The sequence below is a fragment of the Schistocerca piceifrons genome, chromosome X (assembly GCF_021461385.2).
Source record: "Schistocerca piceifrons isolate TAMUIC-IGC-003096 chromosome X, iqSchPice1.1, whole genome shotgun sequence".
In the NCBI taxonomy this organism is placed as follows: domain Eukaryota; kingdom Metazoa; phylum Arthropoda; class Insecta; order Orthoptera; family Acrididae; genus Schistocerca; species Schistocerca piceifrons.
In genome coordinates, this window is record NC_060149.1 from 124,206,408 (window position 1) to 124,231,286 (window position 24,879).

At 41.7% G+C, this 24,879-nt stretch overlaps 1 protein-coding gene across 1 annotated transcript in view; it reads left to right on the forward strand.

Moving 5' to 3' along the window:
* The window catches only part of LOC124722209 (gamma-aminobutyric acid type B receptor subunit 2), a 360,835-nt gene that overhangs the window by 156,588 nt on the left and 179,368 nt on the right, over nt 1–24,879 (forward strand). Inside the window, exons 10-11 of the mRNA XM_047247405.1 lie at nt 8,560–8,784; nt 15,790–15,972. Coding sequence (XP_047103361.1) covers nt 8,560–8,784; nt 15,790–15,972 — 408 coding nt within the window. The remainder of the gene's footprint in view (nt 1–8,559; nt 8,785–15,789; nt 15,973–24,879) is intronic.

Consider the following 24,879-nt stretch of genomic DNA (forward strand, 5'->3'; position numbering starts at 1 on the left):
TCCTACACTGGCCGTACACCACTGGTGATCGTCGAGGGGACACTGAATAGTGCACGGTACATCCAAACCGTCATCGAACCCATCGTTCTACCATTCCTAGACCGGCAAGGGAACTTGCTGTTCCAACAGGACAATGCACGTCCGCATGTATCCCGTGCCACCCAACGTGCTCTAGAAGGTGTAAGTCAACTACCCTGGCCAGCAAGATCTCCGGATCTGTCCCCCATTGAGCATGTTTGGGACTGGATGAAGCGTCGTCTCACGCGGTCTGCACGTCCAGCACGAACGCTGGTCCAACTGAGGCGCCAGGTGGAAATGGCATGGCAAGCCGTTCCACAGGACTACATCCAGCATCTCTACGATCGTCTCCATGGGAGAATAGCAGCCTGCATTGCTGCGAAAGGTGGATATACACTGTACTAGTGCCGACATTGTGCATGCTCTGTTGCCTGTGACTATGTGCCTGTGGTTCTGTCAGCGTGATCATGTGATGTATCTGACCCCAGGAATGTGTCAATAAAGTTTCCCCTTCCTGGGACAATGAATTCACGGTGTTCTTATTTCAATTTCCAGGAGTGTATATGATCTCCACTCACCTATATTTCTCATTCCCGCTATCTCCTCTGTGTTTTGCTTTCACTGCTTCTACCTCCCTCCATCTCTCTTTCTCTTTTACTGTCACTCATCATCAATATCTCTTCTCTCTTTCTCTCTCACAGGCACTTTCTCATCCCTCTTACACCGCCACTGTCTCTCTGCTATTCTCTTTCAGCACCAGAAAGAGCGAATATGTTCACATGCCAAAATTTTTGATGATGAAGGCAGAATGAGGATTGATGCTGCTGATTCCCAACTCATCTACTACAGTCTTTTAAAGAGAAATATATTCGCTTTTTTTGTTCTCCGACAGGAGCATTTTTCCGGTGGCTCCATTCTCTGACCTGTATAGCAGGATGTGCTACTTATTCGATACAAAGCGAATTCCATAGGTCAGTAAAGTTTTGACAGTTTAATCGTATACTATGACACATTTATATACTTTGACACATACATTAAAAAGCCAAAGAAACTGGTACACCTGCCTAATACCGTGTAGGGCCCCGCGAGCACGCAGAAGTGCCGCAACACGACGTGGCATGGAACCGACTAACGTCTGAAGTAGTGCTGGAGGGAATTGACACCATGAATCCTGAAGGGCTGTTCATAAATCCGTAAGAGACTAGGAAGTGGAGATCTCTTCTGAACAGCACGTTGCAAGGCATCCCACATATGCTCAATAATATTCATGTCTGGGGAATTCTGTGGCCAGCGGAAGTGTTTAATCTCAGCAGAGTATTCCTGGAGCCACTCTGTAGCAATTCTGGACGTGTGGGGTGTCGCATTGTCCTGCTGGAGTTCGCCAAGTCCGTTGGAATGCACAATGGACATGAATGGATGCAGGTGACCAGACAAGATGCTTACCTTATGTCGTATCTAGACGTATCAGGGGTGTCATATCACTCCGACTGCACACGGCCAACACCATGGATTCATGAGGTTGTCTCTATACCCGTACACGTCCATCCACTCGATACAATTTGAAACGAGACTCGTCCGACCAGGCAACATGTTTCCAGTCATCAACAGTCCAATGTAGGTGTTGAGGAGCCCAGGTGAGGCGTAAAGCTTCGTGTCGTGCAGTCATCAAGGATACACGAGTGGACCTTCGGCTCCGAAAGCCCATATCGATGATGTTTCGTTGAATGATTCGCACGCTGACACTAGTTGATGGCCCAGCATTGAAATCTGCAGATATTTGAGGAAGGATTGCACTTCTGTCACGTTGATCGATTCTCTTCAGTCGTCGTTAGTCCCGTTCATGCAGGATCTTTTTCCGGCCGCAGCGATGTTGGAGATTTGGTGTTATACCGGATTCCTAATATTCACGGTGCACTCGTGAAATGGTTGTACGGGAAAATTCCCACTTCATCGCGACCGCGGAGATAGTGTGTCCCATTGCTCATACGCCAAATATGACACCACGTTCAAACTCATTTAAATCTTGATAACCTGCTATAGAAGCAGCAGTAATCGATCTAACAAATGCGCCAGACACGAGTTGTCTTATATAGGCGTTGCCGACCGCAGCGCCGAATTCTCCCTGTTTACAGATCTCTGTACATCAATGCGTATGCCTAAACCAATTTCTTTGGCGCTTCAGTGTATAAACTAAGAATGTTTAACGTAAGGTCAACAGAAAATCATTTGCCTTACACATTTTCCGCATAGTTTCCTCAACGATCCCAATCCTCCGAAACGCTCAGCTTATGCTTTCTAACGTAAAAGAGTAAAAATGTTATTCGATATATTTTATTGGATTTGCAGTCTTTTCAGTTTTACATATTTTTTGCAGTAATTTTAAGTTCTTTTCAGGCATGTTGAGACCTTTTTAGCCCATTTTTTGCTCTGCAGTACTACTTTGGGCATATTTTTATAGGTGTGAAGTGCCCATTATACAGAGACAGCGGTCATAAAGTTTTATGGTGAAAAAATACTGACTGAAAACGTAGCTTAGTGACATCAGGATCCTTACGGCGACGCTAGAACCCTTTCCATGTGTTCACTATATCATTTACAACTAGATTTACGCTTCAGACGGATATTGCTTGTATATTTTACGAGGATAAGTACGGTAATTTTGAACCTCTGGACCTCAGTAATGGATAATGATATCGAGAAAAGTTTCATCATGCCCCCAGAGCATCAACTTAATAACGTTTGGTAACAATTTTGACGAGTTGCCATTAATAAAAATTATACAAGTGGCCATACCCACAATTTATACTTTTGGTACCCTAAAATCATGGATTTTGGGGCGCGTCGTGGTACCAGATACAGATTTTCGAAAACAGAAAAATGGCGTTTCTAGATGAATGTTTAGAGAATGTTCAGTTAAAATTTGAGCCCTTTGCAATGGTTAGTTATTTAGATAATTTAGGCTCACGATGCAAATAGGCTATAAACCTGTTTTTGCGGTTTTCTGCATAAGTGCGGTAAATTTGAACCTCTGTATCTCGGTAATGGACATTGATGCCGGAAAAAGTTTAGAAGTTAACCAAGAATATCATCTTAGGAACAAATGGTAAAAATTTCGACGATTTACCAGGAATAGAAATTATAGAAGTGGCCATCTCCACAATTGGTACCTTTGGTACTTAAAAATCATGGGTTTTCGGTGTTTTCTCAGGAACCATGAACAAATGATGGTTTTATATGCTGCCTAAGGCCCTCTCCAGGCTACAAATAATACAAAACAAATAACCGAGTTGCTTAATTTTCCTGGGGTGGAGGAGGTGTGTAATGCTTAAATTTTGACCCTATACTGCAGGAAACCACAGTATGACAGTTCTTCCGACAGGTATATAAATGGTCGCTAGGCTAAGGGCTATCAATAATACTTGACCTCTCATCTCTGTGATCAATAGAACCCGAGATATGACTCCCTGAAAAATCGCATTTTCGCACCCGGCTTTGTGGAACAAACAGGTGCCGTGCGATGTCGCACACGGACCGATACACTACCGTGATACTCGCCCACGTAGTCGAAATCGCTAACGCACACTTCTGCGGTGGCGCTCAAGTTTCATAGCCAATATTTGGCCGGAAAGGGGAGGAGAGTTGGTGGCTTTTCCAATTAAGCGGCTGAACCTACCCCTAGGGGTCTCTCTGCCAACAATGCCATACGCTGTTCCCGCAATCAGGCCACCTGCGCAGTTAACACAGTAGTTCAGAAACACGAAGAGTAATCATTTGGAGTGGCGTAGGATATAATGTGCAGTCTCGGGATGACAACCGCTACCTCTGCGTCTACATTCTTCATTAGATCTCCTTTATCTCTTCTATTAAGCCAACTTGATAGTGGTCCCAAACTGATAGGTAATACTCAAGAATTGGTGGTACAAGTGCAAGCCAATTCTTTCGTGGATTAATTGTATTTCCGTTCTATTCTCCAAATAAATCTCATCCCGGAATCTGCTTGTCAAATATTTTTGGGTGCTTATTCCACTTTAGGATGGTCCGTGCAGGTACTCCTAGGTAATTTACAGTACCTACTGTTTGCAGTGATTTATTAGCAATAGTGTAATCGAACAGCAGTATCAATTGCCAGTAGCTACACCCATCGTCGATCCATACAGGTCTTCATGCATATTGCTAGTCTTCTGGCGTTGCAACTTTCCTACAGTCAGCGACATCGTTTGGAAACAGCCTCACGGAGCTACAGCGTCATCTAGCAGATCATTTCAAGAGTTAATAAACAACAATAAGTCATGAATTCAATAAAAAGATGTGGCCCTGTACTCCGTATGCTCGTATTTTGTCCACTAAACTACACCGTAGAACTGTATCTAATATATTCTAGAAGTCCAGAAACACTGCAATACGCTGGACGCCGTTGCTTACGGTGCACTAAGTCTAGCAGACGAACAGAGCGAACAGAGTTTCAAAAGATATCTACTCACGAAACCCGTGTTCATTTTTACACAAGAGATTTCGTTTTCCAAAAATGTCATAATGCGTGAGCTTAAAACACTTTTCATAACTCTACAACAGACGAACGTCAACGCAATAGGTCTATAATTACGAGGGCTTGCTGAAAAGTAATGCCTCTGAATTTTTACGTAAAAACTCTTAAAGCTTTTTACATGAAACAAACGTTATTAACATTTTACGTCATTCTTCGTGTCTATATATCTGCAGCCCTCTGGCGCTAGAGGGCTCCGAATTGTAGCGTGTAACATGGCGGTGTGTAACGTAACTGTGTCAGGCGTGAGAAACAGGGTGTTGTAGTCGATTTTCTAACTCGAAGAATTCGGTCAGACGTGGAGCACACGCTCCTTCACCATAACAATGCCACACCACACACGAGTGCTGCAACATCTGCAGCAATCCGATGCCTTGGGTTCTTTGTAATCGATCGTTCTCCATACACTCCCAACTTGACCCCATCCGATTTTCATCTGTTTCCAAAACTTAAAGAACGCCTTCGAGGGCTTCCCATTGACAGTGATGAAGCGGTGAAAGCAGAGGTAAGGTTGTAGCTCCGTCAACGAAGTAAAACGTTCTGCGGTGACGATATCAACAAACTGATCCCTCGTTGGAAGAACTTGCCAGATGACTATGTTGGGATATAAATATGTAGACATTAAGAATAAAGATGTAGAATTTTAATAACGTTTGTTTCATTTAAAAGGCTTTCAGAGCTTTCACGTAAAAAATTCGGAGGTGTTAATTTTAGCTCACCCTCGTATATGCCTCTCTCTGACGGTCCTTCTTGGAAACGGGAATGACCTGCGCTTTCTTTTTTTTTTTTCTTTCTTTCAATCTTACGATACTCTTCGTTGTTCTATCGACTGCTAAAATGGTTACAAATTCTTTTTTCTATCAACAAATATTTGGAGAGGCTGTCCATTAGTAAGGTATACTCAGAAGTCTTATTTCGCCAGGGCAATGTCCGGCAACATGCAGTGATTAATTTGCAGGCCATGTTTTTAAGAATGTTGAGTACTACTGCTCATCTCGCTTGTATGTTGTCCTAACATGTTGCCCTTCGAACAAGTCTGGGATGTGTCTAGTAGCAACTTGTTCGTCACTTCGTTCTAGTGGACGAAAAGAGCGAGATGCGTTTCGGAAAATATCTATTTACCGAACTATGTTCATTTACATACAGGAGATTTTCGTTCTATAAAACGTCAAAATACGTGAGCATAAAACATTTTCCACAACACAACAGACTGTTGATGCTTTATGGACTCGTTGTAACCGGAGGTGGCAGAAGATTCTGTTGGAACATGTAGAGCCCCTTTTTAATTGTGTGCCATAGCGGCTAGACGCTCCTGGTTTAGCGCGCGAGGGATTCACATCATTCTGAACTTTCAAAGGAGAGCGATCAAATATAGATCGTCAATCCCAGTCAGTTACGTACTATTAAACACTTTATTTGGTACATACTGTTCAGCCCTGTCACATGTCTCCTTTTGATATTTCAAACTTCAGAAACGTTTGTGTAGTTGCCATATATTAGATTGGTGCAGAACTTCGTAGAGTTTTTGTTTTGCATTCTGGTATTCCGGTTGCTATACGTCTGTTTATCGATTGTCATTTTTATTTGTAGTTCACTGTTGCTATTTGAGTTCAGATATTGTCATTGTGTCATTTGGCGTTAGCAAGTGGCGCTGTGGACGTTAGAAAATGGGGTGCCAAACCGAGAAATCGGAACATTTCCGAAAAATTCTTCTGTTTGAGTTCAATACGGGAATGACAGCAGCGGAGGCAGCCAGAAACACTTGCGCCATGTATGGGGGGGGGGGGGGTAATGTCATTGGACAGAGCGCGGCAAAAAAAATGGTTTCCCCTTTTAAGGAGAATTGTTTTGATATTGGTGATTCTCCATGTCCAGGAAGACCTTCGGGGATTGATGAAAAGCGTTTAAATGCATTAATCCACAATTATCTAACCAGTGTATTTGGGACATCTGCATGCAATGGAGAAGGTTCAAAAATCGGGTGTACGGCTACCGCATGCTCTAAGCCAAAATCACAAAAAACAGCGGGTGGCCATATGTGTGTCTCTTACCCGTAAACAATTCGCTCCTGAGCAACACCAACCATTCCTATGCTGTATCGTTACTGGTGATGAGAATAATATCTTTATGCTAACATAAGCAATAGAAAGGAATGGCTGAGCCCAAACAAAGCTCCCTGTACAAGCACCTTCGAGCATCCACGAAAGGTAATGTTAAATATCCTGTGGAACATCGACGGTGTGGTGTACTCGAATTACTTCCCCGAGGTATAATCATCACTTCTCGCGTTTCCAGAGTGAGATTTTCACTCTGCAGCGGAGTGTGCGCTGATATGAAACTTCCTGGCAGATTAAAACTGTGTGCCGGACCGAGACTCGAACTCGGGACCTTTGCCATTCTCGGGCAGTTGCTCTACCAACTGAGCTACCCAAGCACGACTCATGACCCGTCCTCACAGCTTTAATTCCGCCAGTACCTCGTCTCCTACCTTCCAAACTTTACAGAACCTCTCCTGCGAATCTAGCAGACCTAGCACTCCTGAAAGAAAGGATATTGCGGAGACATGGCTTAGCCACAGCCTGGGGGATGTTTCCAGAATGAGATTTTCACTCTGCAGCGGAGTGTGCGCTGATATGAAACTTCCTGGCAGATTAAAACTGTGTTACGGACCGAGACTCGAATTCGGGACCTTTGCCTTTCGCGGGCAGTTGCTCTTCGCAGGAGAGCTTCTGTAAAGTTTGGAAGGCAGGAGACGAGGTACTGGCGGAATTAAAGCTGTGAGGATGGGTCGTGAGCCGTGCTTGGGTAGCTCAGTTGGCAGAGCAGCTACCCGCGAAAAGCAAAGGTCCCGTGTTCGAGTCTCGGTCCGGCACACAGTTTTAATCTGCCAGGAAGTTTCACTTCTCGCGTTTACTGTCAACAAAGGAGGGTTCTTGCAGACGCAATCCGAGACCAACGACGAGGAAAACTTAGTGAAGTTTTGCTGCTCCACGATAACGCCAGCTCCCATCCTGCTAGACTGATAAAAAACGCTACACAGGAGTTGAACTGGGAAGTCATTCCGCACACACCTTATTCACCTAATCTTACGCCCTCAGATTTACACCTTTCCCGTTCTCTGTTGAACAGTCTTCAAGAAACTTCCTTGCCAGAAGAAAAGCGCTCCGAACGTGGCTCGACGAGTTGTTCGTCTCAAAACCACATGGTTTGAACAGTAGATAAGTCGAAAAGTTTCGTCAGCGTTGGCAAACTGTGGTAGATAGTGAAAGAGAATATATTACTGACGACTAAAATCTCCGTTATGTGTGAAGAGCACAAGTAACGATTTTATCGTATCAAAACTCAAAAGTTGTATAAACTAGTAAATTATTTCCGAAGTCATACAACGCAAGAAAATTCTGTTGTAATAACAGAAAAAATAAATTATTGAGATGTTCCAAAATAGGTTATAAGACATTAATTTCCTTATAGGCAATAACATTTTTTCTTCTGAAATACAAAACTAAAAATATTATAATTCAAATTAATGCGTAAGTTACTTCTCAGTTTTTCAGAAAACGTATATACTTTTTCTTTTTACTGTCTTTAGAATTCCATTCCACTAATCCGTTAACGCCCATTATAATTTTCTTGCCATTCACCTCACTTTTTAATTATGTAAAACGATAATTCGAGACAAGGTGCAATCCCAATCATATAAAATAAGGATAGAAGCTGCGATCAAGGCTTTCCTGAGTATCGTTGAGTGCTACCAAACGTTTTACATGTGCTAGAAATTTTGTATTGTGAGTACATGCGCTGTATGAAATAACCAGGCGTTTTCATTCAAAGGAAGTCAAAATTTCCACAAAAATATACAGATCTGTTCTCATTACCCCACTTATCCATTACATTAATTACTGACTGGTCGTATGTGGTATGGGGCAACAGTTAGACATTTAATTTTATGAGTGGCTTCTTCATGCAGTAATCTACTTTAATTTCTCATCTTCTTTCAGATATTTGGAGCATTTCTTGCGTGGGAAACCCGGCACGTCAGCATACCAGCGCTCAATGATTCGAAGTATGTTGGGATGAGCGTGTACAATGTCGTCATAATGTGTATCATGGGAGCTGCAATCTCCTTCGTTCTCTCAGACAAACAGGATGCTTCTTTCATCATAATTTCAGTATTCATTATTTTCTGCACTACAGGAACCTTATGCCTGGTTTTTGTTCCTAAGGTAAGCTCTGTAGATATGCATGTAATATCAACAGATCATTTTGATATCACTGTATAAGCAGGTACGAAGTATTACCAGTCTTCTGTAAATGGACGACCTCAATGAGTATGCGACCAAGTTGAAACGAAATCGAGGGAGGAGGAGTTGTAGTCTGAGTATATGCCATTTGTCATCGTCATTAATATACTATATTAATCTTTTTATCCTCTGTTGATGACGTGGGTCAGTTCACAAACAACAGCATAGTATCTGTAATAGGATGACACTTATCACAAATTCAAACCCATGAGTTTCAGATTGGTGTTTGTTAATTTAGAACAATGTAGCTTCACTTTTGAGTACCACAGAAATCTTGTATGGCACAACACACACAAATTTGTTAACATGCTGTGTACAAAAGAGAATATACCATATAATAATTTGAATATCCTGTAGTATTAAACTGCCAAATTTCTCGCTAATTCTTGCTTTATAGCAGTTTCAATAATTATCTCCTACATTCCCTTTAAAATAGTTCATGAAATTTAAGGGTTGCAATATTATCCTGGCAGGGTCGCCACATGAAAGGTTGCTGTATGTGGTAACTGTGTACTTAAATCTGTGATATTTACTATACAGGGTGGTCCATTCCTCGCGACCGGACCAAATATCTCACGAAATAAGCGTCAAACGAAAAAACTACAAAGAACGAAACTTGTCTAGCTTGAAGGGGGAAACCAGATGGCGCTATGGTTGGCCCACTAGATGGCGCTACCATAGGTGAAACGGATATCAACTGTGTTTTTTCAAATAGGAACGCCCATTCTTAATTACATATTCGTGTAGTACGTAAAGAAATATGAATGTTTTAGTTGGACAACTTTTTTTGCTTTGTAATAGATGGCGCTGTAATAGTCACAAACATATAACTCACAATTTTAGACGAACAGTTGGTAACAGGTAGGTTTTTTAAATTAAAATACAGAACGTAGGTACGTTCGAACATTTTATTTCGGTTGTTCCAATGTGATACATGTACCTTTGCGAACTTACTATTTCTGAGAACGTATGCTGTTACAGCGTGATTACTTGTAAATACCACATTAAAGCAATAAATGCTCAAAATGATGTCCGTCAACCTCAATGCATTTGGCAATACGTGTAACGACATTCCTCTCACCAGCGAGTAGTTCGCCTTCCGTAATGTTCGCACATGCATTGACAATGCGCTGACGCATGTTGTCAGGCGTCGTCGGTGGATCACGATAGCAAATATCCTTCAACTTTCCCCACAGAAAGACATCCATCACGTTGGAAGTAAATCACCATTCTGTCATGCAGTGAAACATCTTCTAGTAGCATCGGTAGAACATTACGTAGGAAATCAACATACACTGCACCATTTAGATTGCCATCGATAAAATGGGGGCCAATTATCCTTACTCCCATAACGCCACACCATACATTAACCCGCCAAGGTCGCTGATGTTCCACTTGTCGCAGCCATCGTGGATTTTCCGTTGCCCAATAGTGCATATTATGCCGGTTTACGTTACCGCTGTTGGTGGATGACGCTTCGTCGCTAAATGGAACGCGTGCAAAAAATCTGTCATCGTCCCGTAATTTCTCTTGTGCCCAGTGGCAGAGCTGTACACGACGTTCAAAGTTGTCGCCATGCAATTCTTGGTGCATAGAAATATGGTACGGGTGCAATTCTCAACACCGACGTTTTTGAGATTCCCACTTCTCGCGCAGTTTGTCTGTTACTGATGTGCGGATTAGCCGCGACAGCAGCTAAAACACCTACTTGGGCATCATCATTTGTTGAAGGTCGTGGTTGACGATTCACATGTGGCTGAACACTTCCTGTTTCCTTAAACAACGTAACTACCCGGCGAACGGTCCGAACACATGGATGATGTCGTCCAGGATACCGAGCAACATACATAGCACTCGCCCGTTGGGTATTTTGATCACAATAGTCATACATCAACACGATATCGACCTTTTCCGCAATTGTTAAACGGTCCGTTTTAACACGAGTAATGTATCACGAAGCAAATACCGTCCGCACTGGCGGAATGTTACGTGATACCACGTACTTATACGTTTGTGACTATTATTGTGGTCCAACTAAAACATTCATATTTCTTTCCGTACTACACGAATATGTAATAAAAAATGGCGGTTCCTATTTAGAAAAACGCAGTTGATATCCGTTTGACTTATGGCAGCGCCATCTATCGGGCCAACCATTGCGCCATCTGGTTTCCCCCTTCAAGCTAGACGAGTTTCGTTCCTTGTAGTTTTTTGCGTTTGACGCTTATTTCGTGAGATATTTGGCCTGGTCACTGTCAATGGACCACCATGTATTTGTAGCCTAATACCGTCTGAGGTTGCTCGCTTTGCATCTTCGTATACCAACGGTACTTTCTACACATACCCTACAGAGATTTTCGCCCAGAGACCAAAGAATTGGCCTGAAAAAAGTGATATGAGTATTAACAAATTATTTAATTATTGCAATGATTAATGTAGATGTCAGTCTGCACTAATAAATAGGGGCATGTAAGGATTTGTGTAAGTGGCGTCATAAACGTGGGAGATTTTGTATCCGTAGTTAACACTATGCCGTCTGGCGACACCACAGTGGTGTCGTGCGTGAAATAGCGTCAACGGCCGGCGACACCACAGTGGTGTTGTGTGCATAATATCGCTCAGTGGCCGGCGACAACACAGCGGTGTCGTGAGCGTAGTATCGCGCAGTGGTCGGCGACTGCACTTAAGTACCTTTTCCATTCGTTGGTGTTTTATTTAGGTAACAATAAGTTACACATGTCAACAAGTTTTTTGCTTTTATAAGCACGTGTGCCCTTTCATCATGGCAGACAAGAGAGACGATAAGATTATTTACGATGAACGCGCGGACGTCTTGTCTGACGTTCCGACGACTTGGACGATTGGGAAGAAGACACTGAATATCAAAAAAATGGAAGTGAGGCAGAATCGTCGGAAGATAGTGAAATACGTCCATGAAGAATTCAGCGGACGCTACGGTTGCCAACTGATTCTGATGAATCATAAGAAGACAGTGCACAGTGGTCAGACTTTGATTTACCGAGGATCAATAATAAATTTGAAGGATCTCCGGGTCCAAACGTATTTCCCAAAGATACACAGAGCGTCGAGGATATCGTAGAATTATATATAGGGAACGATCTATTTGAATATATTAGCAACGAAACCAATAAGTACTACAGTAAAAATTGCAATAGAAGGAAACTAGATTTTAAAAATGCCAAATTTGTCGACGATACCGGACCCGAACTTAAAAAATGGTTTGGGCTTGCTATCCTTATGGGAATTGTAAGAAAAGCAAGGATCACTGACTATTGGTCAACGAATCCGTTGGTAGACACACCGCTATTTCTCAAAACGATGTCCCGCAACCAATTCAGACAAATATTATCATTTTTACATTTTTCCGACAGCAACAGTAAACCGAATAATGCCGACCAGCTTTTCAAAATGCAAGTTGTAATTGATTAAGTTTTCCAAAAAGTTTAAAGAAACCTTTAAACCTAGTCAAAACATCTCAATTGATGAAGGAATGATACCGTGGCGTGGACGGTTAAATTTTAAAGTTTACAATCCGTCGAAAATTACGAAATATCGTACACTCATTCGGATGCTGTGTGATTCGAGTACGGGATGCATTTCCTCATTCAAGATATATTCCGACGCTGGACAGCCTTTAGCAAAAACAGCGATGGAACTATTGACGCCTTCTTATGGAAATTGGCATCACCTCTACATGGATAATAATCATAACAGTGTAGAAGTTGCAGAGAAGTTATTTGAAAAGAAAATTCGAGATTGTGGAACGATACGGCAAAATAGAGGATTTCCGGAAAAATTAAAGCCCGCAAAAATCACTGTGTTTGAAGCTTGTCATCAACGAAAAGGTGAAGTACTCGCATAGATATGGAAAGCTTCGAAAACTAAAACGATACGAATGATCTCTACAATACATAATGAATGCCACTTTGACTGACACTCAAAGAAAATGTAGAAAAACCAATGACACAATAAAAAACCTGAAAATGTATTAGACTACAACAAATACATGAAAGGAGTGGATCGGGCAGACCAATATCTAAGTTATTACCCTATATACAGCCAAACTATAAAATGGTCAAAAAAGGTTTGTATGTACCTCTTTAATTGCGCATTATTTAATGTGTTCCGTATATAGCAATATTTCAATGCAGAACACAAGAGTCTCCTATTCCACGATTTTTTATTGAAAGTGTCTGATTTGTGGATAAAAGACCATATACCTGCTTCTGAGCAAAACTTGAGGAGCTGCCACTACATCGCGTACGTCTCATCATGATCCGGTTGATAGACTTTCCGGTTACATAAAGCAACACCAGCTAATACATATTTCCGAAACGAATAAACGAAAACGAAGGAACTGCCATGTATGTTACAAAAACGAAAAAGGAGAACAAAAAACTTAATGTGCGAGTGTTGTGGAGTTGCGTTACATCTTGGAGACTGTTTTGCTGCATATCATACGAAAGAGAAATACGAAGTACCAAAGACAATGGAAATAAACAAAAGTATGAAACAAACGAATTTCGTTTTTATTTACTTATGAATATCTTCGAAATGTTATGAAAGAAGGGGAACAGGGTTATGAACTTATGAGAACTAACGATGAGATTAGTAAAACTTAACAATTTATAATCTCCTGATAATGTCAAGAACGGCCGGCTACAAGCCAAGTAATCCGGCGCCAAGCGAATACATGTTTACGAGACGCGCGGACGACAGTGTGTTAATAAAGGTAATCATCTCCTTCTATCATTTATGTTACACATCATATCGCAACAAATACTGCTTTTAAGTTGCATATAGGGAGGACATAATGGAGAAATAAGTGAATTGGGGTAATAAGCATCGAAACTGGTTTCATTTAATTTGAACTGTTTTATTGTTTCAAAGAAAAACCAAACTTTACATGCTAAGAGTTTACTTTCTCTCAATTAATTTTCAGTGCACAAAGAAATATTTATGATGAAAGTGATTCCTTAAGCTGAATTCAGACAAACAGACCATTGTTTCATTTAACCTTGCACAATACTGGTCGGTGAGAGGAAGCGATAATTATGCATGGGTTCCAAAATGAAACATTTATTTACTTCAACATCCAATGGTAGATTCCCACTAAATTACTGAACTTAAGCATGTACCAGATTCTGGGACACAGGAGCCGATGACGGGATCTCAGACGGTTTGTACTCAAATATACTACATCTGCAAACCCAATCTCGATAGCGACCATAAAAATATGCCTAAGGCGGTTATTAAAAGAAAATGAACTTTCCATTCATGTACTACTGAAATAAAATCCTAGCAGTTATTTATTCAGGCTTCAAAACAACGAACTATAAAGTAACCACCACGTGGTTGGATCGTGGGCCAAAGTTAGTTCTATTCACAAAGAAAACTATTCATATTTCACATCCCAGTTGTATATCACTGTTCTTATTACAACAAAGACCATCATTTTATTGCGATTTTATCATAATAAGGGACTGAAAGCCACAATACCAAAAATACCATTGACAAAGAAAACTTCTTAAAATTACGAAATTTCACACGCAAATTGTTCATCAACGTGCTTATTATAACACACGTAATCTTTTTATAATCCTTCTACAGTTGAAGGAGACAGAGTAGGGACAACTTGGTTGGCTGAAGGCCACACTAGGAAAGTGCAATTCACAGAGGAAACTAATTAAAATTACGAAGATTCACACGCTTTTCCACAAGAAAAATGCTACAACCTACTCGGTCGTAAAAAGCTAACATGACCCCTATCAAAGTCTACAATTACAACTTGAAACTGACAAAAATGCTACATAACGACCGCGGACCCGGGTATGACAAATTAAGGGAGCACTTATCAGAAATCTCAACACCTTACCTTGTCCAGCCGCCAGAATCCGAATGCCGTACACGACTCCCTCTGTCTAATGTTTGGACTAGGCGCTGGGTGGGGGGAATAGGTACCAACTGCCCTCTACAGTACATTCAAAAACGGTGGTTGGACCACGCCATCAGGTTATCGTCTTTGCTCCCAGCATTGTCTACCCAGAAGTCTGAGTTGGTAACACAACATCGAACCATACCAGACTACCAAACACTCTGACTGTGCTGGAGCGAGTTTTGAACTGCTCTTTTTTGCTTGTTTTCTCATTCATACTGGATGGATGAAAGGAAGTGGGGCTGTGCAAGGACAGAACACCAATAAATGAATAGAGGCAGGCGCTCGCTCTACCTCCAGAGGCTCTGTGTCGAACTGTCAGAGTACCGAATCCAAATATACACAAAGCCATCCTGCTAAGGCGAATGTCACACTTAGCTTTAATGGAAGAGTTTCAGCACAACTCTTTCAACTTAACAAAAGGAAAAAAATCCTCAATAACTTACGTAGGCTCAAGTACAAACGCAAATGCAAAAGTTTCAAGAGCATAAATCATGACAGTATTTTACGGAAAACATTAGTCGCACATGATTAAGAAGTAGTTGAATTGCTAAATTTGTCACAAAAAGACCACCACGGAATACTCAACCGTTTTCCAGACCATTTAAAAGATGTTAAATTATTGCCGACATTTCTGATCCTGTGGATTCATCTTCAGACACTGTTTTTCTGCTACTTACAACTATGTTGTGCTCTACCAATTCTAGAATTGTCTTTTCTGTCGAGCAGTTTACCGTGCCATACTGATAACAAATGCTTGTGTTGTCAACGGCAGTCTGTCGTTGCCGTAATTTTGAATCATACCGTAGATATTTCTGACTGCGGTGGAATTTATATGCACATTCATCTGCATTACCACAATCATGGTTATTACAAACATAATGGATAAGGTTGTTATCAATTATCGTCTGTCAGCGAAATTATCATGTTAGTTTTAAAACTAATATTTTAATAGCTTTCCTATGTCTCAGCTTATAGAATTGAAAAGGAATCCCCAAGGGTCTATTGACAAACGCATACGCGCTACACTGCGCCCTATGTCAAAGAACAGGAGGGATTCTGCCGCTTCTGAACTTGAGGAGAAACTGAAGGAAGCAAAAGCAACAAATCAGAAATACAGGAAGGAACTTCTCGAACGAGAATCAGAGCTGCAGGTAGGTGCACATCCATGTTGTTTTGAACAATAATAACATTTGAGCTATGAGACTCTACAAACACTTCGGTAAATTTTTGCTTGACATACTATAATCACACATCAACTTTTAGACGTAATAATCTACAGTATTTAAGTACTAATTCACCGTGGGATTCGATCCATTTTATACTAAAGAGTTGTATTCTTTCTTCCTCAGACTGTCCGTTGAGATATATGAGACGCATTTTTTTACTTTGTGTCACTTTGAGGTCGTTATCTTCAAAAAAGAAATTACTTCAGACTCGGAAATAGCTTCTTGTGACGTAAGTCACTCGTGAAAAGCCCGCTTAACGGGAATAGAAATGGACATATTTAGTACTCCCTGGACTTAAGAATAAATTTTCCAGTAAAGTAAATCCGTTGACCTTTCGCACCGTCCCTACATACAGTACGCCGTGCACAGCACTACTGGAGGAAATATCTGAGCGCATTCATTTGGTTCAGACTCTGAGAACTCTTCTCCGAGAACAAAACTGATGAGCATTACTCAGCGAGTAACTGTACGGTTTCCCGAAAAGCTGTAACATAATGCAAAAGTGAAAAATTACTTGTGTCTAAAAAATGACACTCGCCCTTTCCATATGGAAATAATCAGTGTGTAGTGGTTCAGTCGTGAGTCTGTAATTCCATTTGTCCTATACCACTTGTGGGGCCAGTGCTTGGGAACCGTTGCCTTTTATAGGTACTTTTTCCAAGGGACAAACGATTTACATCTTTTTTTTTAAATTCATAATGTCCAGTGTTCCGAGAATTATTCCAAAACTGTATTCATGAAACGAAGTTTTCCAATTTCAAAATCCTAGTTCTCTCTTTCAATGCTATAAGAATCTTTCACTCTGCGACAGAGTATGTGCTGTCTTGACAGATTAAAACTGTCGAACCCTGAATCTTGGCTTCCGTGGGTAATGCTCTTACCAGCTGAGCTACCAAGGCGTGGCTGACGAGCTGCCCTCACAGCTTCACTTCTGTCTTATTAAAAATTACTTTTAACTCTGCTTAAGTTTCTAATTTTGGTTATCATACTTTTTTATACCCTAAGGGTATGATTTTTCAGCAACATTACGACCTTAATCTCTTTTAACACATTGAGTCCCAGCAACATGAATAAAATATGATTTTAAATTTATTTCCAAAAGTAGCCTTTACTGTCATTGTAAGCAACGAAAACAACAAAAAAATTTCAAAAAGCAAACAATCGATTGTTTTATGGAAGTGGTTTCACTTTGGAACCACTGGTACATACATTTATCAACCTCGTATGATTTCCTGCGGAAACAATTTCAGAAACACTTCCAAGAGAGAGCCGCAGCTTACACCAACATTTTGTCAGTCATCTTCAGAAAAATCGTGCATGGCTGCTAATTTGTACGATTTAAACTATCTTATTTGTGAGCTTACCAATGCAGGCTCATCTTCAATGTCATCATCAACGTCTTCATGAACTGCATTTTCAGTGAGTAGTTCAGGATCCGGCAAAGCAACTGAAGTTCTTGATGTACTTGCCTGACGCAGAGCATTCACAGAAGAACACTCATGGTCACTTTCTGTCACAGGTATCTCTGCATCCAAAGCACTCGGAATTTCTTCTTCTAAAAGACGGACTTTTAGAATATGGGTGACGTCTCGATACTTCCATGAACATGTTATGCCTAAATCAAACTATTGTCCTAAATAACAAGCAAAAATCGACCTAAAATTTAATAAATTTACGTCAGTTTACATCCACATCATTACTCTGCAATTCACAATTAAGTGCCTGGCAGAGGGTTCATCGAATCACCTTCAAGCTATTTGTTCACCGTTCCACTATCAAACTGCTCGGAGGAAAAGCGAGCACATAAATATTTCGCGCGAGCTGTGATTTATCTTTTTTTGCCATGATGATCATTTCTCCCTATGAAAGTGGGCGCCAATAGAATATTTTCGCAATCGGATGAGAAAGTTTGTGATTGAAATTTCAAGAGAAGATCCTGCCGCAACGAAAAACGTCTTTGTTTTAACGATTGCCACCACAACTCATGTATCGTGTCCGTGGCACTCTTTCCACTATTCCACGATAACACAAAACGAGCTACCCTTCTTTGCCCTGTTAGTGCCATTTGATGCAGATCCCACAGCAATACTCCAGAAGAGGACAGACAAGCGTGGTGTAATCAGTCTCTTTAGTAGACCTGATGCACGTTCTAAGTGTTTTGCCAATAAATCGCAGTCTTTGGTTTACTTTGCCAACAACATTATCTATATGATCGTTCCAATTTCAGTTATTCGTAATTGTAATTCCTGAGTATTTAGTTGAAGTTACAGTCATTAGATTTGTGTGATTTATCGTGTAACCGAAATTTAGCGGATTTCTTTTAACACTCATGTGGCTGACTTCACATTGTTCGTTACTTAGAATCAATTGCCACTTTTCGCAGCGTACAGATATCTTGTCTAATTCATTTCGCAATTGGTTTTGATCATCACATGACTTTACAAGAAGGTAAAGGACTGAATCATCTGCAAACACTCTAACACGGTTGCTCAGACTGTCTCCTATGTCTTTTATGTAGATCAGAAACAGCAGAGGGTCTCTCTACAACACTTCCTTGTGAAACGTCAGATATTTCTTCTGTTTTACTCGATGACTTTCCGTCCATTGCTGTCCGCCTCCTTAGCTGAGCGTCTGACTACCACGCAGTGGGTCCGGGTTCGACTCCCGGCCGGTTCGGAGATTTTCTCTGCTTGAGGAGTGTCCTCGTCATCATTTCATCATCATCTATACAAGTCCCCCCCCCCCCTAATGTGGCGTCTCACCTGAAAAGACTTGCAACACGGCGGTCAAATTTCCCTACCTGGGGACTCCCGACCATCAATGCCATACGATCATTTCATTTCATTTCGTCAATTACTAGGAGCTGTGACCTTTCTTAGGGGAAATCACGAATCCAGTCACACAACTGAGGTGAAACTCCATAGGTAAGCAATTTGATTAGAAGACGCTTGTGAGGAATGGTGTGGAAAGCCTTCTGGAAATTTAAATAATATGGAATAAATTTGACATGCCCATCGATAGCACTCAGTAATTCATGAGGATAAAGAGTTAGTTGCGTTCCACAAGAAGGATATTTTCTGAATTGATGCTGACTATTTGTCAATAAATAGTTTTCTTCGAGGTAATTCATAACGTTCGAACTCAGTATATGTTCCAAAGTCCTACTGCAAATCGACGTTGGTGATGTGGGTGTCTAATTTCTATTTCCTTTCTCGGGTATTGGCGTGACTTAAGCAACTTTCCACTCTTTAGGTATAGATATTTCGAAGAACGAGTGGTTTTGTATGATCGCTAAGTATGAAGGTATTGTATCAGCATATTCTGAAAGGAACCTGACTGGTATACAATCTGGACCGGAGATCCTACCTTTATTAAGTGGTTTAAGCTGCTTCGCTACACTGAGGATATCAACTACTAAGTTAGCATGTTTCAGTTGTTCTAGAGAAGAGTTGTGCAGTATTTACTTCACTTTGGCGAAGAAATTTCGGAAAACCGTGTTTAGTAACTCTACTTTAGTGGCATTGTCATCAGTGACATGACATTTGTTATCGCGCATTGAAGATACTGATAGCATCTTGCCGCTGGTGTACTTCACATATGATCAGAGTCTCTCTGTGTTTTCTGCCAGATTCAGAGACAGGATTTCGTTGTGGAAACTAATAAAAGCATCTCGCATTGAAGATAGCGCTAAATTTCAAGATTCTGTAAAACTTCGTCAGTTGCAAAGTTAATTACAAAAGTACATACAGCTCCAGTGGTTTCCTGTGAAAACCACTCATAAAAACTGTAGTACGAGCTCAGATTTACGTTACAATAACTTTAGATATACTTACATTCACTGTCAGTGATCTTGCCGATACGATCACAATGCAAAAACCACACGTCAAGCAAATTATGTTACAAAAATTTGCAGACACAAATCTCCTTCAATCAACTGACAAACACTCCGTTCCGATTGTTGCTTTGAATGCTGTAAACTACTGCTGCATTGCACTACATTCGTATAAATACACCAGTGTTGTTCTCTTTTTCACTGCTTACTTATCGTTTATCAAAAATGGCTCTGAGCACTATGGGACTTAACATCTATGGTCATCAGTCACCTAGAACTACTTGAAACTAACTAACCTAAGGACAGCACACAACACCCAGTCATCAGGAGGCAGAGAAAATCCCTGGTCCCGCCGGGAATCGAACCCGGGAACCCGGGCGTGGGAAGCGAGAACGCTACCGCACGACCACGAGCTGCGGACGAGTAGTGATAAGCCTTTACCGGCGCCCTTGATCGAGAGAAGGGACTCGCGTTATTGATTTTATCGACATCCTTAGCTTGCGATGATATAAGAGTAATAACAATTACTATTCGTATTATTGTTCGCTGAATGGAATTCCCCTCCAGTGACCACACCATTTTACAAAAAAATCAGATGGTTCTGAGCACTACGGGACTTAACATCTGAGGTCATCAGTCCCCTAGAACTTAGAACTACTTAAACCTAACTAACCTAAGGATATCACACACATCCATGACCGAGGCAGGATTCGAACCTGCGACAGTAGCGGTCGCGCAGTTCCAGACTGTAGCGCCTAGAACCGCTCGGCCACTCCGGCCGGCTACACCATTTTACAAATATACATTCTGTATATGAATAACTCTATCGTACGGTATTGTTTTTATTGTATCTTTGTTCTGATGTCACTTGAAAAGGGCAGCGTATGTGGAAATTAGGTACCAGCCAAACATGTCTATGAGACATCATGTATCTGCATCACTGTATCGCAATGTTTCCAGAGCTTCTTTTAGCACATGTTATCACCGTGCCCTATTCCTATTTTTTAAATATATTTTTAAAAAACTTTAGCTTACGGGCATGAGATGTGCGTCCATGTCTCTTGACCTGTAATTCGTTTCCGAAAGAAATGCCTAGGTTTTATTTATGGTTGTCCTCTGAGCGACACTACAGACACGGGAAAGACGCTGTTCACCTATACGAGCATAATGGAGACTTGAGTCCTAGAACCCCGTCACCACACTTTCCGTGGCTTACAAGGGGACCGTAAGAAATTGCCCGCACCGATTTGATTCATATTGACAGGCTGTTTAGGGCACGCCTAGAACTTCGACATATGTAAATAGCAAGTCGCAATTCTCAGCCTTTTCAGGAAAATCAAGACTGAACATTTTACGCGTGCTTATATACTTGGAATGGCCGCTAATAACCAAGGATAAGTCTGTGGATCGAATCTCGCTTCCCGTACTCTTTTCTTATTTCATTTCCACATAACTCTAATATCAGACATCCATGGTACGTCGCGAAATTGTGTGATGACTGAGAACCGCTTACGTATGTATCCCTAGTTTGTTTCGCAATAGACACACTGAAAAACTATGCATGTACAAATATTCGGCGTTCGTTACGTGTGCTGTGTGTCGCAATAATTATTGGTACCCATGTTTATATGATCCGTATCATCCTCATTCGTACAATGCTCCATAGGTTATGCATTATACTTACCACACATGTAGATAAAATAATATAAGTAAAATGGCTGTACTGATTTGATTGAAAGTTCTTGTGTCTCCATTTTTTACAATCGCATTATGAAAACAATAAATGAATGATTCAATGGAGGCAGCTTGCACAATGATAATAATTACGTGGGAAGGAAAAAGGAGAAGTGCAGGCAGGGACATTAGATCCATGGACTTGGCGCTGCTGAAACTAACCGCGTAACACACTCGGTTGCGGACTTCTCGAGTGCTAGTGATCATACAAAATATACACACATCAAAAAAAGTTTTCCATCACCGCGGTTCCCAGAACTCCTGAACGCAGACGTTGGCTGTGAATACTGTATCACAGACACAGTTTTTGACTGTTCAGAAATGTCACTAAACCCTCCCAAAGATGTAAACAACCATGCATGAGCAATGGAGTTCCAGTCATTCCACCAGGAAGGAGGTAGCGGCTGATGTTTTCTGTAGTTCAACCATGCCTAGACGGTCAAAACCACGGTTCTATCGCGTCCGCATTTTTACTTTGTGCCAGGGAGGGATCTCAACAAGGGAAGTGTCCAGGAGTCTCGAAGTGAACCAAAGCGATGTTGTTCGGACATGGAGGATGTAAGAGAGACAGGAATTGTCAACGACATGCCTCGCTCCGGCCGCCCAAGGGCCACTGCTGCAGTGCATGACCGCTAACTACGGATTATGGTTCAGATAAACCTTGACAGCAACGCCACCGTGTTGAGCAATGCATTTCGTGCAGCCACAAGACGTCGTGTTACGACTCAAACTGTGCGCAATAGGCTGCATGATGCGCAACATCACTCCCGTCGTCCATCTTTGCAACCACGACACCATGGGCCCAACAACATGCAGAATGGACCGCTCAGGGTTGGCTTCACGTTCTCTTCATCTGTGAGTGTCCCATATGCCTTCAACCAGACAATCGTCGGAGACGTGTATGGAGGCAACCTGGTCAGGCTGAACGCCTTAGACACACTGTCCAGCGAGTGTAGCAAGGTGGAGGTTCCCTGCTGTTTTGGGGTGGCATTATGTGGGGCCGACGTACGCCGCTGGTGCTCATGTAAGGCATCGTAACGGCTGTACGACACGTGAATGCCATCCACAGACCGACAGTGCAACCATATCGGCAGCATACTGGCGAGGCATTCGTCTTCAAGGACGACAATTCGCGTCCCCATCGTGTACATCTTGTGAATGACTTCCTTCAGGATAACGACATCGCTCAACTAGAGTGGCCAGTATGTTTTCCAGACATGATTATCTTGCCACAGTTGCACAAACACTTCAAACTAACACAGCACCTGCCTCTGGCTCTGACAGCCTCCGTCCAGATACTGCACTTTATGGTCTGATGTATTCTCCACACACTAAGCCACTGAGGCACCAGCAGATATGGCGCCGGGTTCCACACAACTGCGAAACACTTTCAAAGTATGATTAGCAAGAATGACAAGGAAATCAACTACATTTATTCTGTCTATAACTTTATAGTTTCTATGAAGAGTCCACAGTGTCAGAAGTTAATAAAATTCAATCACGTAAATCAGTCTTAAAAGTCTTCTAGCCGGCCGGAGTGGCCGAGCGGTTCTAGGCGCTACAGTCTGGAACCGCGCGACCGCTACGGTCGCAGGTTCGAATCCTGCCTCGGGCATGGATGTGTGTGATGTCCTTAGGTTAGTTAGGTTTAAGTAGTTCTAAGTTCTGGGCGACTGATGACCTCAGACGTTAAGTCCCATAGTGCTCAGAGCCATTTGAACCATTTTTGAACCAAGTCTTATAGAGTCAAAACAGTTATTTTTGGGTGCCACAAAGTAACCAAACTTCGTTAGATGTCTCCTAAAACGCTGCCTTCGGTAACAGAAGCTTTGGGACTGTTTCTAACACAAAAAAAGCAATTCCTCTTGATGAAAAAGTCAGTATAAATTTGAAAACTTAATAAAAAATGGAATAATGTAGATAGAGAGGTAAAAATTGACACACATGCTTGGAATGACATGGGATTTTATTAGAACCAAAAAAAAAGAAACAAAGTATTGCTAGACGCGTGAAAGATCTCTCGCACGCGTCGTTTGGTGATGATCGTGTGCTCAGCCGCCACTTTCGTCATGCTTGGCCTCCCAGGTCCCCAGACCTCAGTCTGTGCGATTGTTGGCTTTGGGGTTACCTGAAGTAGCAAGTGTACCGTGATCGACCGACATCTCTAGGGACCCTGAAAGACAACATCCGACGCCAATGCCTCACAATAATTCCGGACATGCTTTACAGTGCTGTTCACAAAATTATTCCTCGACTACAGCTATTGTTGAGGAATGATGGTGGACATATTGAGCATTTCCTGTAAAGAACATCATCTTTGCTTTGTCTTACTTTGTTATTCTTATTATTACTATTCTGATCAGATGAAGCGCCATCTGTCGGAGATTTTTTGAACTTTTGTATTTTTTGGTTCTAATAAAACCCCATGTCATTTCAAGCATGTGTGTCAATTTGTACCTCTCTATCTACATTATTCCATGATTTATTCAGTTTTCAACTTTATACTGACTTTTTGATCACCCGGTACATGAGGTATGAAAATAACTCTTCCTTTTTAGACAGTGTATTATAAGTGTGACCGTTGTTACGGTTGATAACGTATCGACGACTCTGTAAGACGCTTTTTTTTACGATATCCGCCTGAATAGCTGTGCGTGTTAAAGTGTCGCTACGGGGGCAGGGAGGTGCGCTGGCTCGGGATCGAATCCGCACGACGGATTAACGACGAGGGACATTGTGCCCACCAGCCTATAGGTGGTTTTTAGGCGGTTTCCCATATCCACCAGGTGAATACCGGGCTGGTACCCAAATCACGCCTCATTTATACGATTCGCAAATAAATGGAAAACTTTTGCTCATTTTCACATAATTCTATACGCAGAGAATTGGGGCACACGGGGGGGGGGGGGGAGGGGGAGGGGGAGCTAACGAGGTAGCGATAGTAAGAACATCCCAGAACACCTAACTCATTGTTGTTGTGGTCTTCAGTCAAGAGACTGGTTTGATTCAGCTCTCCATGCTACTCTATCCTGTGCAAGCTTCTTCATCTCCCAGTACCTATTGCAACCTGCATCCTTCTGAAACTGTTTAGGGTATACATCTCTTGGTCTCCCTCGACGATTTTTACGCTCCACGCTGCCCTCCAATACTAAATTGGTGATCCCTTGATGCCTCAGAATATGCCCTACCAAACGATCCCTTCTTCTAGTCAAGTTGTGCCACAAATTTCTCTTCTCTCCAATTCTATTTAATACCTCCTCGCCCGC